Genomic DNA, 16,551 nt, shown 5'->3' on the forward strand with positions numbered 1-16,551 from the left:
AGCTCAATACATGTTCACTGTTATCATCATTAATGCAGGAAGGAGGAGCAATAGGTGGTCTTCAGGAGGGGGTGACCATTGCAGGAAGTCTAGAAGGATGGCTGAGTAGAGCCATTTGTGTATAAGGTACATTAGGACGGGGTGTTGCTCCAGCTTGCCAGAATAGGCCATATTTAAAAACACAGAACCCCCAGGTCCCTCACATGGAGATCCAGATTCAGCAGGTAAGCTGAGGAATTGATATGTATTTTCACAAGTTCTTCAGTTAAGCCCTATAACCAGGCAGCTTAGGAAATATTTTACACCAAAGAAATGTATTGCAAAGATATAGAGAAATGAATCAGCATGGGTATTTAGGGGGAGGCAGGTGATTTGGTCCCACTGGAGTGTATTGTATGGAGGAGATGAGGTTGGAGAGGCAAGCAGGGTGAGATATCAAAGGATCCATATGTCAGGAACTTGGTTCCGAGGGCCACAGAGGAAGAGTAACACAGGCAAATTTGCATTTTAGGCAACAGAAATAGGATGAAGTTGTAGTAGGTACTGGGGTGGATGGCATTGGGTATGGGAGGGCCAACTCTTGCTGGGTGGGCAGCCTCTATTATCTCAATAGATGTCTCCCTTGTGGGGAAACTTCCACCTCCATGGATCTAGCCTGGGTGTGTACACCTGGGATTCCTGCCCATGCTGAAAGCCCGTGACACTGGGACCACATCTAGGGAGGACTGGCTGCTGCTGCCTGGCATGGAGGATTTAATGGTGGAGAAGCCCTTCAACCAATGGAAATAAGTCTGAGAAATTAGGATAAGTGGTCATAGAACAAAGACTGGAGACATTTAGACCAAAACCACACAGCATCACCAAATAGTGAAATCTGGAAAATCACCACTCATCCTTCTTTTCAAGCAAGACCCTTCCTCCTTCAACAACTGGGGAGAAAAGCAGGATAATCAGAAAGAAAACTAATATCATCAAGGCCCTGTGTATGCCAGTCCCTGGGCTGGTCCATTGACAGGTCAGCTCATCTTATTGTGAACCAGTTTTAATCACCATCACTTTATGGGCGAGGCAACCAAGAGCCAGAGTGTGCGGGGAAACTCACTCACTTGACAGAGCTAGTGAGGGAACCTGGGTGTCTGATTTGAAAACCTGTTTGCTATGTCAGTCTGGCCCCCTTGAAATATCCACTCTCTCCATTTCTACCCATGGCTTTGCTATCTCTGATTGTGCCTAAACATTAAGAGGTTGAACTGCCTTGGGATGGCTGCAGGGGCCCCCATGACCCCAGAGGAATGAAGCGTCACTGATGTCATTTCTGCCAGCTGGGGGCCACCCAGGTCTCCATTTCTCCTGTTGTCTGAGCCAGACTTCCAAGGCTTTCCTGGGCAGAGGCCAGCCTCCAGGTCCTGAGAGCAGAGAGAGGTGGACCCGATGCCATTCAGCCTGTGGAGTCCACCTCGAGCCAGTGGAGCTGTGAGAGAGGCTAAGATGGAAGCAGATATGGAGCTTCCCCCAGCCAACTTCAGGGTGGTTGGGAAACAGGACATCCATGCATGATGACAATCTGGTCAGTTGGGGTGTCATCCACAGTAGGGGGCTGTGGGCTCTGAGGAACCCAGGGCTGTGAGCTCCAAGGAGGTGGGCCCTGCCCTCATTTAACATGGGGCCCAGTGCATGGGAGGTGTTTCCGGCAGGGGTGCTATGAAGGCCAGGCTTCCCCAGGATCATATTCAGGGATATTTCTTTTATTTATTTATTTATTTTTGCTTTTTTTAGGGCCGCTCCTGTGGCATATGGAGGTTCCCAGCTGGAGGTTGAGTTGGAGCTACAGCTGCTGGCCTATGCTGCAGCTACATCAAGGCCAGATCTGAGCTGCATCTGTGACCTACACCACAGCTCATGGCAATGCCAGATCCCCGACCCACTGAGCGAAGCTAGGGATCGAACCTGCGTCCTCATGCATATTAGTAGGTTCATTTCCATTGAGCCACAATGGGAACTCCCAGGGCTACTTCTTGAGTGAGGAGGAGCCCTCTGCCTTGAATGGATGCTCTAGACACCCCCTTCCTCACTGGGCGTGAATTTCTTCATGAGGGTGTGGGGTCAGGAGGGTGTAAGCCTGATCTAAGCTCACTCTTCCAGCAGTAGGCTAGGCCTCCAGCACAGATTCTGGGTGGGCTGCATCATGTGGATGAACATGGCTCTGGGCTGGAACGGAGGCTGTCCCTCCCAGCAGGCACATGCATGGGTTCACAGAGAGAAGGAATCTGCAGGTGGGAGAGGCTGTTAGTGGGGGCTCAGAGTCAGACGCCTGGGCCCACAGTCTGACACTGACCTTTGGCTCTCTGTACCTCAGCTTCCTTGAGCCGAGATGGGATGAAACATTCCTGAAAGGACTGTTGTGAAAACTAAATAAGTTAATGAACATGAAGTGTGTAGGATTGCCTGGTACACGCTAAGTGCCTAGTAAAGGTTGAGTGACGATGATAATAACGATGATGATTTATCTGTGAAAGGGCATTTGTTCACAGGTTTCTCCCTACTGAAGTGTGTATGTGTGTATATACTGTGAGCAAACAATGAACTTTTGACCCCCATACATCTGGGAATTTACTCTGCACACCTATGACCCTGCATGTGGCAATCTCCTTCCCCAACCTGGTGTTGCAGGACCATGGGGTCCCTGAGGGGACCAGCCCTCCTGTCCAGCCTCAGTCCCCACTGGCACCTTGTGGAACTCATGCTCGGTCTAGCACCAGCCTCCCTGATACACACATCAGCCTTCTTGATTCCATGCCTTTCCTCACCCTGCTTCCTTCTTCCTCCTCACCGCTTCCCTTCGCCAAGGTCAATCAACTTTCAGGCTGCTTCTCTCTGAATCCCCCACCCCCACCCCTGGGGCTCCCCCAGGAAGCTCCATGTTTTATAGGCTCATTGTATTCTGTCTGCATAGTGTCTTCCTGCAACTCACATGCAGAGTGTTCTGAGATGGGGGCGAGGGACTACATGCCTCCCATAAACTCAGAGTAAGGCCAACTGCTTGAAGACTTGGGTGAATAGAGACGAAAACATCCCATTAGGACTTCACGGTGTCCTTTATTCAGCAGAACACACGGAGCCCCTTTTCTGGGCTGGGAACAGGCTTGGACTGGAGTCCAGAGATGGACACCCCTGTGCTTGGGTGATGCTCACAGCTGGTGTGAGCACAGGGTCAGGGACCACCCAGAGAGGCAGGAGAGGTGGTGTGGAGTCATGGAGTAATGTCCATATACCCCAAGGAAAGGCAGGGGCGGAAATGAGCACTCACCTTGCCCTGGGCACATGTGGTACCCTGGCATCACACTCCATCTACTGCTTGGGCAGGCCTTTGACCTCTAGGATCCACCCCCTCCCAGGTGGAAAGAACCCAGAGGAGTGGTCCTGGGGGCAGACAAGCCAGTGCAGCCACCTGGCATCAAATGGGCCTCTCTACACGGGGGTGGGGTGGGGGGGGGTGTCATATGATTTTCTTGTGATTTTTATCCTAAAAGACCACACAAGTCTACCCCACAGACATGCAGATCTGTGAAAGTCATAGGGTAAAGGTCAAAGGACAACTGCACGTTGTTCAGAGTGGCTCTCTCCATAGCATTTTAGGTCCCTCTTTTCTAAATGTGTATGGACCACTGTGGATTTGACTCCTGGAAGAGGCAAAGCATACTATGGCCATGCCTCCCAAAGTGCAGTCCACTCATCAGCAGCAAAGGCATTAGAAATGAAGAGTCTGGAGTTCCTGTCATGGCGCAGTGGAAATGAATCTGACTGAGGTTGTGGGTTTTATCCTTGGCCTTACTCACTGGGTTAAGGATCCAGCATTGCCGTGAGCTATGTTGTAGATTGTAGATGTGGCTCGGATCTGGTGTTATTGCGGCTGTGGTGTAGGCTGGTGGCTACAGCTCTGATCAGACCCCTAGCCTGGGAACCTCCATACGCTGCAGGTGCAGCTCTAAAAAAAAAAGAAAGAAATGCAGAGTCTCAGGCCCCACTCCAGATCTGAAGACTCTGCATCTTGCTCATTAAAGTTTGGAGGTTCTGGGAGTTCCTGCTGTGGTGCAAAAGGATCAGCGGTGTCTTGGGAGCACTGGAACGCAGGTTTGATCCTTGGCCCGGCACAGTGGGTTAAGGAGCCTGAGTTGCTGCAGCTGCAGCTACAGCTTAGGTAGCAGCTATGGCTTGGATCTGATCCATGGCCCAGGAACTCCATATGTAGTGGGGCAGCCAAAAAAGAAAAAAAAGTTTGGAGGTGCTGGACTAGAGCCTAATGGAAGCACCTCAGAGACCAGACCAACCACCGATGAACCAAGGCTCGGAAAAGGGAGTGACACGCTCTAAGTCATGTGCAAATGGGCAGCAGAGCCAAGGCTGGACTCTGGACATAGCAATGCTCATCTGCCACGCAAGTGTCTAAAAAAAGAAACAGTTTGCTAGAAACTGCCGTGGCCTTTGGAAATTCTGGGGCAGGGCTGAGTGGAGCATAGAAAGTACGCCATGGGGACCAGGTCAGGAAACTGCCCTCAACGCCACTTGGCTCTCCAGGAGGTGATCAGTCCCTGCTGGGGGGCAGTTTTGCCCTCTGACTGCACCTTTAACTCCTTTCCAGCCACCCTCACCCCTTCTCTGGCTTCCAATTAGACAAACCTGATCTTCCCCATCCTCCCCAGATTTTTAGACTAGAGGGCTTTGAGAAATGGAACGAAGCCACTGGTAATGCCAAGCACAGACCTGGCAAAGGACAACAAATGACATCAAGAGTGGCTGCCAAACTGCAGCGGCTCTTCCATCACAGTGGACGTGGGAATCAGCACACCGTCTATTCCCACATCCTGAGATCCAGGGAGCTCTGTGATAAGGCCGCTTCCCAAAGCCCAGGACAAGGCTCTGCACAGAGACAGCCCCAGGAGAAACCTGAGAAGTGGTTCTGCCCCGGCTGGGGCTGTTGGGGATGAAACTCGAGGCTCGGGGTGCCCTACTTTTGACCAGGGGACAGCAAGGCCTTGTTTCCGAGTCTGTCTGAATTGGGGGTCAGGTGTCAGGGTGGTGGGTAACTGTGTCCAAAAGTGTCCCAGGTGACTGGAAAATGACACTGACCACAGTGACATTCAGGACAATGATGGTCAAGAACAAGTCCAAGTTTCTCTGTTGCCCTCTCACTTCCCAGATTTGACTACAGGATAATAAAGGTACCAGTCGAGTGCAACTTACAGAACAATTAAAAGAGTTACACAAACTTGGATCAACCACTTGGATCAGCCCAAGATTTTTTTTTTTTTTAAAACAAACTTTTGTACTAGCTTCTATCCAGGAGTCAGCAGGCTTTCTCTGTAAAGGGCCAGATAATAAATGCTTTAGGCTTGTGGGCTGCATGCTTCCTCTGCAATCACTCTTCACCTCTGACCAAGTAACTCAACTCTACATTGCAGTGAGAAGCAGCCACTGAGGATGTGAGGATGAATGGAGGTGGCTATGTTCCAATAAAACTTTATTGATAAATACAGACTCTGGGCCATAGTTTGCCTGCCTCTCTTCTAGATCTGCGACCTTCAATCTTGGCTGCACACCAGAAGCACTCAGGCTCCCTGGGCCATGCACTACCACCCCTCAGATGAATTTAATCTTTCTGGGATGTGGTCTGGACATTGGGATTTTTAAAGGCTACCTGGAGCAAAAAGTAAATAAATAAATTAAATTAAATAAAAAAGGAGTGTCTGTTGTGGCTCAGCAGTAAAGAACCTAAGTGGTATCCATGAGGATATGTGTTCAATCCCTGCCTTGCTCAGTGGGTTAAGGATCTGGCATTGCCATGAGCTGTGGTGTAGGCTGAAGATGTGGCTTGGATCTGGCATTGCTGTGGCTGTGGTGTAGGCCAGCAGCAGCAGCTCCAATTCGACCCCTAGCCTGGGAAATTCCATATGGCATACATGTGGCAATGGAAAAAAAAAAGAGAAAAAAAAATTAGATAAAGGCTACCTTTATTCTAATGCACAATCAAGGTTGAGAATGGGGACTAACCCAACTTGTCTTGGGACAACTGGCAATGCTCAACTTAAATATGCCTGTCGCTTTGGGTCCAGAGCCCCCATAGCAGTTACCTTATGACAAAGCTGTGTGTGTCAATCTCCTCCCCACAGCCGCTGTTCAGCAAGACCCCCGAGTTGCCCACGATGGCACAAGTCCCGAAGTGCTTGTTCTTCAGCGGAGAGGTTCTGGGAAGGAGCTCGTAGAGGTTTTGGGACACGTTCATCGTGCTGTCTCGGTCGAAGATGTAATGAATAATGTCTCCGGGTTTCAAGGTCCCCTTGAGGACAGAAATGTCCTTTTCAGCATCCAAGAACTTTAAGATTTGCTTCCTACGAAAACCAAACACACATGAGGAAAAAGTCTCCTGTTGTCAGCAGCCCTTTGCCAATCTGGCTTTTCCTCTCCTCCATCACCCTGCTGGGCTAGAGGTCAGGTGCAGCTAGAGGTCAGATGCCCTCTGAGAAAGGGTTCCAGACAGGGATTGTCAAAACAGCCCAGAGGCCAATCAGGTCTCTGTGGTCACAACCTCTTTCTAGGAGACAGGATAACTGCCCTGGGAAACAACTTCATTGGATACAATGTAAGCTCATCACAAAGGGCCCTGGGGAGCTCCCATTGCAGCTCAGTGGGTTAGGAACCCAAATAATATCCATAAGGATGCAGTTCAATCACTGGCCTCACTCAGTGCCTTAAGCAACTGGTGTTGCCATGAGCTATGGTGTAGGTCACAGACACAGCTCAGATCCCACGTTGCTGTGGTTGTGGTGTGGCCCTAAAAAGCAAAAAACAAACAAACAAAACCCAAACCCAAACAAACAACAACCAAGACAAAAATCCCCCAAAACAAAGGGCCCTAGAAGGAAGGGGGACCAGCCCTCCTGGTTTGCCTAGAAAAGTATGCCTTTAGCACTGAAAGCCCCATGTCCCAGGGACAAACTGTGTCCCTGTGTCCTGGGCAACCCAAACTGTGGTCATCTCTGAACAGGATCCAGGGCCACCATCTGACAGGCAGTCCTGAATTAGGAAGAGGAATCTGGGATGACCTGTGTTCCTCATTCCTATTTTCTTCCTTGGAAGCCTTCGCTGGGCACAGGGAGTCAGTGGGGTATAGATACTAAGGTGTATCGACTATCTCCCTTTGTGAGACAGGGAACATGGCCTGACACCTGAGCCCTGGCTGTTTCTGTGGCCTGTGCTTCCCAACCCCACCTCACTACTATCTAGTTTGGGGCTTGTAAATACTGATCTTTGGTCCCTCAGGGCAGGGTTCCTTTGTGTTGCGTCAGAACAAAGGTGATCAAAAGACCACTTTCGGAGTTCCCGTCGTGGCGCAGTGGTTAACAAATCCGACTAGGAACCATGAGGTTGTGGGTTCGGTCCCTGCCCTTGCTCAGTGGGTTGATGATCCGGCGTTGCCGTGAGCTGTGGTGTAGGTTGCAGATGCGGCTCGGATCCCACGTTGCTGTGGCTCTGGCGTAGGCCAGTAGCTACAGCTCCGATTCGACCCCTAGCCTGGGAACCTCCATATGCCGCGGAAGCGGCCCAAAGAAATAGCAAAAAGACAAAAAAAAAAAAAAAAAAAAAAAAAAACCACTCTCTAGGCTCTAGGGTGACTTGGATTTAGGGGGAAAGTTCTAGATTCATCCAGCAAAGCACATAGATGGGATGGGATTGGTCAGAAAAGGAATAGAATACCCTCTCAGAAGCACAGTGGAGTTTTACTCAAACCCAGGAATGTGAGGATCCTAGCTGGAGATTTTACTTAACTGTGTAAACCGCCCCAAAGATCTTTAGAAATGATTCAAGTCATGGAGAGGAGGAAATCTGGTACCATTTCCCACAGGGAGCGCACTGCCATCTAGAACAGACATGATGATGCTGTTCTTTCCCACAGAGACTTTCACAGGGACAGGACTTCACACATGTTGCAAATGGGAGAATTTGCAAGGTGGTATAACTGAGCAGGGCCCTGTAGAGCAACTGGGAACACAAGCCTTTCTGTGTCCCCTATTTCTTGTTTTTAGGGAATAAGCCTCAGCCTCCATGACCTTCCCTGAGTTCCAAAGGGCAGTTGCTTGGGGCAGCCTTGGGGCAGGGTCTTGGTTCCTCTCAAGGAATATACATAGCAATGTCTTTGAGCGGTTCTGCAGAACTAAAATCCCCAACAAATGGAAAAACTACTTGATCAAGCCGTCTTCATTCCAGGAAGAAGGAGGACCACCAGACACAGTCTGGGAGCACTAAACACCAGCTTTGAAAGGCAATGCAAGTTTGCCTCCACCCTGATCCTTATCTGTGGCCCTATTTTCCACTCCCCAAACTATAAAGCCACCTCCCAATCTCTCAAGGAGGGCGCAGCCTGCAGTGGTCCCCTTTGCCTGGCAAAGCAATAAAGCTATTGTGTTCTCCTTCACCCAAAACTCTTGTCTTTGTGTTTCTATTCATCAATGGCAGACAGAGGCTGAGTTTTGGCAACAGTGGTTGCCCCATTGCGCAGATGATGATATTGACCTCTGAGAACCTGTGGGATCTGAGATGGTCATAACCTGTGGGTGTCCGGCAGGATGCACACTTAATCACTTGGGGAACTATAAAGAATTCAGAAGCTCCAGGCTGACTTCTGAAATATCCTGATTCTGAGTTGGCCCAGATCTCAGCACGCTCTCAAAAGGTCTACAGGGGACGCTAAGGTGGGTCCTGGTATGAGAGCCTCTAGTGAGTGTCTAGAGGGGCAGTTAGAACATGACACTCATCTCCCACTGGTCCTTCCTTATCAGTGACCTGGATCTCCTGCTATCCTGCAAGGGGAAACCACCCTTGATGAGTAATATGTATCTCTTGATGGAAAACAAGAGGCATTGTTTTTATTTACTGGGCTTTACCAAAGATAATGCAACTTGACAAACTAATAGAGTTGGGAAATTGCTGAAATCTTTGCAATTACTTACTCTAGAGTTTTTAGAAGCAGGAGAGCCCCCAGAAAGCCCAGAGATAAACTCCTCTGTGAGGGAATTAATTTCTAACTAATTAAGAGAAATTACTACCAATTATTAAACATCATTCCAAATCTCTCACAGAATCTTTTATTATTAATACTTTCAGTGAGACTAATGGAAGGAAGATGAAGGAAATCCTTTCCCCCTCTGGGTGAAGGCACATTGTTCCTGCCGTGGTGGCTGTGTGTTTACAGGCTCCCCACAAAGGCCACAGTCTGGTCTTCTCTGAAAGGCAGGGGGTGGGTGTGGGGTGTCCTTTTCTCCACTCAGTGCTGGGAGAAAGGGCGAGTGGAGACTGGAAGTGGGCTTGTGGTGGCAGGAGGATTTCACTCACAGGTGGTGCAATGGGGTGAACGGTAGCCTCACCCCAAATATATGTCCACCTCCTAACCCTGGGGACCTGTGAGGTGCTTTCACTGGAAACAGCATCTTTGCAAATATAATTGAATTACTGAATTAAGGATCATGAAATCATCCTGGATTACCCTGATGGGCTCTAAATCCAGGGACAAGTGTCCTTATCAGACACAAGAGAAGGGGTGCACAGGCACAGTGGAGAAAGCTGAGTGAATACAAGGCTGAGTGATGAGGCCACATGCAGGGAACACCTGAAGTCAGCAGAAGCTGGAAGGGCAGGGAAGGATTCTCCCCTAGAACATTCAGAGGAAGTTTCCAGAATTCTGGCCCCCAGAACTATAGGAGAATACATTTCTTTTGTTTTTCTTTCTTTCTTTTCTTTTTTTTTTTTTTTGTCTTTTCTAGGGCCATGCACATGGCATACAGAGGTTCCCAAGCTGGGGTCAAATCAGAGCTGCAGCTGCTGGCCTACACCACAGCCACAGCAACGCCAGATCCAAGCCACGTCTGTGACCTATACCATAGCTCACGGCAATGCTGGATCCTTAATCCACTGAGGGATGCCAGGGATCAAACCCACATCCTCACGGATACTAATTGGGTTCTTAACCCTCTGAGCCACAATGGGAAATCCAGAGAATATATTTCATTTGTTTGAAGTCACCGAGTTAGCGGAAATTTGTGATGGCAGCCCCAGGACTAGTGCAAAGCAGGGGTGCTGAAAGGGTGAGTAACCCTGGCTGTTGCGGTGCAAGAAAAGTGGGCAAGCCCACCCAGGGGACCTCAGAAGTGGCACTGAAAAAGGGGTGGCAGAATAGTGGTGACAGGAATCAGCTCCTTCAGATGTGTCTCAGTTGCCAGGGCTTCAATCTCATGCTGCTCCTCATGCTCCCTGCTCTGTGCTGACACTTTTGGTGGCTATGGTCAAGGTTGATTGCCCTGCCCCAGTCCCCTCTTCTCAGCTTCCTCCCTGGGGTGATGGACTGGGAAGGTGGGTTGTGATAGTTAAGGCTTTCCCATCTGGTCCTTATCACCCCCATTCCCTCCCCCTGACTAGTGCTCCAGCAACATGAAGCACAAACACCAGACTTCAGACAGCAGCTTGGCATGTCTGGCAAACTCCTAATTATCCTACAAAACCCATTGCTCTGGGCAAGTCTTTCCTGGCCAGCCCTCTTAGTCTCTGTATAAAATGAAGTACTCTCCTCAATATGATCTTGCTATTTCCACCAGTTTATACAAGGCAACACTGTCGAATGCACACATTACACAGCACACACTGCTCTGTCTTTGGTACATTTGCGTCTCCTGAGAGTACATCTGATTCACGTCAGTGCCCCCTGGCTCTCAGCACAATGCCTAGAAGTGAATGATTGGGTTATACTGACCAGTCTTTGCTGGGTCAATCACGGCTCTCTCAGAGCCAAGTAGCCAAAGGGATGATGTTGGAATCCCTTCTCTACAGTTCCCCGTTCCCACCATCCAACAATGACTGCAGTGCTCTGGGAACATCCCCTCTGCAAAGATCAGGAAAAGAGTTGTTCTCTGGCTAAACAGACTTCTTATTTTGTGGTCAGGTGTCCCATCAGCTCCTAGGTCACCCCATGACTGGCTGTGGCTTTTCATTTTCATGTCATCAGGAGGGGCTAGCTATTCAAGGCATCGGACTGTGGGAGGGGCAGCTCTCCAAAGACAAATGGGAGAAGCATTGTGGTCAAAAGGGGGGACGGATGCCCTGCAAGGACTGCAGCTTTGGGGTTCCTTGGGGAGAAGCCCTCTATGATGATCTGAGATCCTCATTCCTTCCAAATCTAGGACCTCAGCCCAGAGTTCCCACCACCTCCCCAGCCCAAATTGCTGCTCACGCATGCCTGGATGCCAGGCTTGCCTTGTGTTTTTATTTCCAACTGATTGCTTACAGATGAAACCTGCCTCAGTAGGAGGTAAACATTTTATTTCTATCCTGACTTCTTTAGATGATGGAGAACGGCAATTTTCCAGCTCGTGCCAAAGAAGGCCAAGTCTGTGTCTTGTCCTAGAGGTAATTACCACTACCTGATCCTCAGAGAGAGTGTCTGGTTGTGCCTCCATTTGGCCGAGGCTGGCTGGATATTGTGCTTAATGCTTTCATTACTTCTGTCAACAACAGCTGGCGATGAGGAGCCATTTATTACAACTTCAGCTCTGGAAGGAAAAAAAAAAGAGGAAGAGGGGAGACATGATCTGTTAGCAAGCCAATGACAAGTCTAATAGTTTTGTTTTTGCACGAGCCCGAATGTAAACTTCTTCGGAGGAGCAAAATTGCAGTTATTACCTAAGAAGGGAAGGGAGTCTATTTATCTTCTAGAATGCACAAACTCTCTCCCTCAGGTATAACCTACATACATTCTGGGAGACAGGAAGGGAATGATAAACTATCTTTCTCCCCACCCCACCCCCAACGTTTCCTGTCAGTGAAGCCTAGCAGTCACTGTCCAAATAGTCATACTTCTTCAAGCTGCTTTTGCGAACCTCCAAAGAGCAGTTGCATTAACAACCAAGTATCACAGATTGGTTTACAAACTTAATAAAGAGAAAACAAGAACTCATACTGGGATAATGGGATGTAGCCTGTGGCTTCTCCCTCCTCCCCTTATCCCATTATCCCTCGTTTGTAACTCTGAGATATCCTTTCAAATATCCGCCTTGTTTCAGAGTTACCAGTTCTCTGTTTCTCTTGTCCACTAGACTGTAAGCCAGGGGGGAGGCGGGGGTTGTTCCTTCCCTCATTTCAATATTCCCCAATGGTCTAACACAGCAGGTGCTCAAGAAACAAGTGTTTGCTGAATTTGAATTTGACCCTGGGGGATCCTGGATGGATCAAGATGCTGGCTCGGAATGCCAGGACCAGTCATAACTCTGGCTGCACATCATCTTTCCACCTGACTCAGGAATACCAGGCATTATAGGACCTGCTTGCATTCAGATGCCTGAAATCTATGCTAGTAGGTTTCTAAGAAACTAGGTTACAATTACATCTCTAAAGGCAGTGTAGGAGGCAGCCTGCCTCTGCCAGATGCACAAAGATGCATGTGGGTCACATCGCAAGGTCCTTTTGTCTGTGCTGACAGCAGATTCTCCCAGTTAGAATGATAAGTGGATTTGTGATGCCAAATTCTGGAGCTTTGAAGAATTCAAACCAAACATTCATGTCCTCTGCATTTATCTTGAAACAGCCAAGTTAAAAAAGATGAAATCCTTTTAAAGAGGTTTAAACCCAATGATCTATCTTGCTTTTGTAGGTAGAGAAGCAATTCATTTGGGGGTGCACACTCTCCCTGCACACCTCCATCCCCCGATATTTCTGGATGATATCATTTATTTTGGATTAAAATATACATAACTTTTGCAGAGGATGGAAAATTCAAGAGTTTTGAGTAAGGCAGATGCATTCCTCTACCACATAGGCTTAATTAAAGGGAGCCTAGAAAAGACAACAGAAGGTCTACTCCTTTGCAATTGTTGCTGTTTTCATGAACGGAAGAACAGGGCATCGTAGGAAGGATTCATGAGCTGTGTGACTGTGGGCAAATCACATTATCTCTCTGAGCCTCAGTTTCCCCATTTATAGAAAGAAGGTATAGAAGGGGAAAATATCCAGCTCTAAAGTTCTAGAATTCTAGAAGGACTGCTAATGTCTCCTGCTTCTACCCCTGGCTGCCATCTCGTGAGGCTCCAGGAGTTCTTGTTGTGGCTTCATCCCTTTGGTTCCAAATACTCCTCTGTAGGTGACAGGCAGGAGTAGTGACACTCAGGATTCCAGAGTTAGTTGCCACACCCAAGATCTCAAGCTTCATTGCTTCACCTACATCCACAGGTACATGGGAGAGATATACCTTAATGATTGTGATGCAGAGTTGTCTCCCTCAGAAGCTAGCTGGTGTTCTCATCAGTAATTGGTACCTGAGGCCTGATATCTTATGGCTTATGGTAGATTCAGTTAGGGCCATGCTCCTCAGAAGCTGGGCATATTGGGTGACCCCAGGTTCTCACAGGAAAGAAGGATCTCCAGAGGTATTTTGCCATGGGTGTTTGTAGAAAGGACTCACTTGGAAACCTCCAGAGAGGGTTTCCAGGCTTTTCTGGGGTAAAGGGTATGGAGGTTTACGAAGGGAAAGAGAAATACCGGCTTGGATAATGGTAAAATTCCATCTCTGTTCACTTCCTAGTGAATACTTGGATGGATCCTCCACGCCCAGCCAAGGTCTTATTGGACTTTAACTCTGGCTTTGCCACTATCTACAAGGGGGACTTGGGAAAGTCATTTTGGGTCTCTGGCCCAGCCTCCTTATCTGTAAAATCAAGGGGATAGATGAGATAACCCTAAGGACCACCTCAGTTCACTGGTTTTACCTGCTCAGTATTGCACAAACACGGCCGATGGGTGAGTTGAAGTGTTTCTCGTTAGTGAATGTGTTCTCCTGTCTCCAGCACCCCGCCCACCCCAACGACACTAGAGTCTCATTTTGGGCTTAAGTTTCTTTGCCCACCTCACTGTCCATCCTCTGATGCCATGGATCCATCCACAGTGATGGTAATAAGCATCAGTTGAGCGCCTTTAGCACACCAAGCTCTAGGCTAGAGCCTTATATTCGGTAGTCGCGCTTTTAGAAACATCCCTTGAAAAAGATGTTGCATTATTATTCTAATTGAATAAGGAAACCAAGGCTCGAATGGGTGAATTTACTTGGCCACAGCCCAGCTAACAAGTGCTGGGACTGACTCCAGGTTTGCCTGGCTCCTGAGAAGACTGAAGCCGTCCCCACCCCCTTGCCTACACCAAGTAACCACAGGGCATAGGATATACTGCTCCAGGGACAGGATCTTCTTCCTCCAAAATGGGGCATTTTCACACAGTAGAAGAGATACATGTGGGATCTGTATTTCACCAGGCATGGCATTAACCTCATTTTTAGCTCCAAGGTGGCTAAGAGGTCATTTGAGTTTAGGAGCAATGATGTCAAGGACAGACAGGACAGTTTCCTGAGCCAATCATGGCAGGTAAGGAATAGACCTACTTGATGTAAGAGACCTAAAAAAAATATGGAAGGGCAAATAACAGACCTTACCCCAAAAAACCTGGACCACTCATTCCCAGATTGACCAAAACAGAATATTTAGAAAGTAAAACAAGACCTTCATTTTGCATACTGACCTTCCTTTATGTCAATAACTTGACACTCTCTTCTCACTTCTACTACTCCTTAAGCTTAGGCTTGAAAGACTGCATGTAGGTCAGAGCTTTGGGGCAGTTGTCATTGCTGAAGGATGGAGACTGAGGTACTGTCAACCATAGCCAGGGCAAGCCTGGGTCTGTTGCTCTACAAAGCAACTCTCACTCTCCTGAATCAAGCTGTCCTCTGGCCAAGGACTGTCATTTGAGGAAACACTTTTAGAATTTACGGAGTGTGCCTTCAGTAATCAAGGTTAGCGTTTCCAAGTTGATGTCCTAAATATATTATTTATTTATTTATTTATCTTTTTGCCATTTCTTAGGCTGCTCCTGCAGCATATGGAGATTCCCAGGCTAGGAGTCTAATTGGAACTGTAGCTACCAGCCTATGCCAGAGCCAGAGCAACGCAGGATCCGAGCCGCGTTTGCGACCTACACCACAGCTCACAGCAACGCTGGATCATTAACCCACTGAGCAAGGCCAGGAATTGAACCCGCAACCTCATGGTTCCTAGTCGGATTTTTTGACCATTGCGCCATGACGCGAGCTCCTTTTTTTTTTTTTTTTTTGTCTTAAATATTTTTAAAAGGTCTCAGTAAAGTTCCTGAATGCATAATTTTTACCTTTACTTCCTGGACAAGCCAACTACCTCAATGAAATTGGGTGAAAGTCCTGATTCCCTTGAGTCTCCATTACTCAGCAAAAATGCAAGTTATGAATAAGCCCACTGGTGGCTCAGGTGCCTCCAAGTAGGTGGGCTCTTTTTAAGGAAGTGACTCTTACCTATCTGAGTTTTCCATCTCTGCAGCCTCTAGACCTTGGGCCATTTCATGGACTCTTTTATCAATAGCTCCCCCCATTTCCCCCCCCACCCCAAAGTGATTAGGGAAATGCAAAGCCAAAGTGAACCAAAACAGATCTATTTGCTAAGTAAGAAGGGCACCATCCAGCAAAGAGGAGAAGCAGATTAATAGCTGCCTTACAGCAAAAACAAATGAACACAAAATCTAATTTACAAACCTATTAGATTTGCTATGTAAGCTGTTCACAGCTGATCTGATTGTACCTCTGCCTCCAGAATTCCTGCAAGACAAAGGAAACGCATTATTTATAAACCCAGCTCTTCTTTGCAAAGCCCTCTTCAATTGCCAGGAGGTCCCCCAGCCCACCTAGAGACCACAGAGGGCGGATGAGATCTCACTCTAGCCTCTCCAGAATGGGCAACAGCCTGGCCTAGTCACAAACCCAAGCCAGGGCAGTAGACTTCCCAGATCCTCCCCTGCCTCCACCTGAACATTGTTTCAATTCGCACCAAGGTTTCCACTTGAGAATTTCATGTGAGTTTTGAGATATACTCCTTTGGGATTAATCTCCTATGGTTAATCCCACAGGCCAGCGAGGGTTACCATGACTCAGCACCTGCTCTAGCAAGACTCAGCATGTACCCTAGCCTGACTCAGCATCTGCCCCTGGTCTTCTCGTGTTTCACTCACCTGTGATAAAATGTGATCCCTCATATCCTCTCCAAACTTGAGACATCAGAAGTTCAACAAGACTGACTCAGTCAGTATCTCCAACCAAATATGAGAATGATTTGCTTTTTGGTGGCAGGAAAGATAATGTTAAGTGGTGTCACTTTGTAGGGGAGCAGGAAAAGGGTGAGTCATGGGAGCCTTTGCTTCTTTCTCGGGAGGATAAGTTTTTGGAGTAAAAGCATTCATTCTAAGGCCCTTTCCGGCCCTACCATCTATTCAGTTCTGTCAGATTCCATTCTAGATGGGGGTTATTGGGCCATGAAGTTTCACCCTGCTTTGCTAATCATACTGGGCCAGGGGATAGATGAATTATCTGCTCCTGGTACCTATTACCTAGCTCACTTTGTGTCCTGTGTGTGTATGTTTAAAAGATGTATGTGAGACTAATCATTT

At 48.1% G+C, this 16,551-nt stretch overlaps 1 protein-coding gene across 1 annotated transcript in view; it reads right to left on the reverse strand.

Moving 5' to 3' along the window:
- Positions 1-16,551, reverse strand: part of ST8SIA2 (ST8 alpha-N-acetyl-neuraminide alpha-2,8-sialyltransferase 2) — a 63,931-nt gene that overhangs the window by 16,212 nt on the left and 31,168 nt on the right. The window contains 3 exon segments of the mRNA NM_001315676.1: positions 6,129-6,386; positions 11,466-11,594; positions 15,644-15,706. Of these exon segments, the coding sequence (NP_001302605.1) occupies positions 6,129-6,386; positions 11,466-11,594; positions 15,644-15,706 (450 nt within the window).

The sequence above is a fragment of the Sus scrofa genome, chromosome 7 (genome assembly GCF_000003025.6).
Source record: "Sus scrofa isolate TJ Tabasco breed Duroc chromosome 7, Sscrofa11.1, whole genome shotgun sequence".
NCBI lineage: Eukaryota > Metazoa > Chordata > Mammalia > Artiodactyla > Suidae > Sus > Sus scrofa.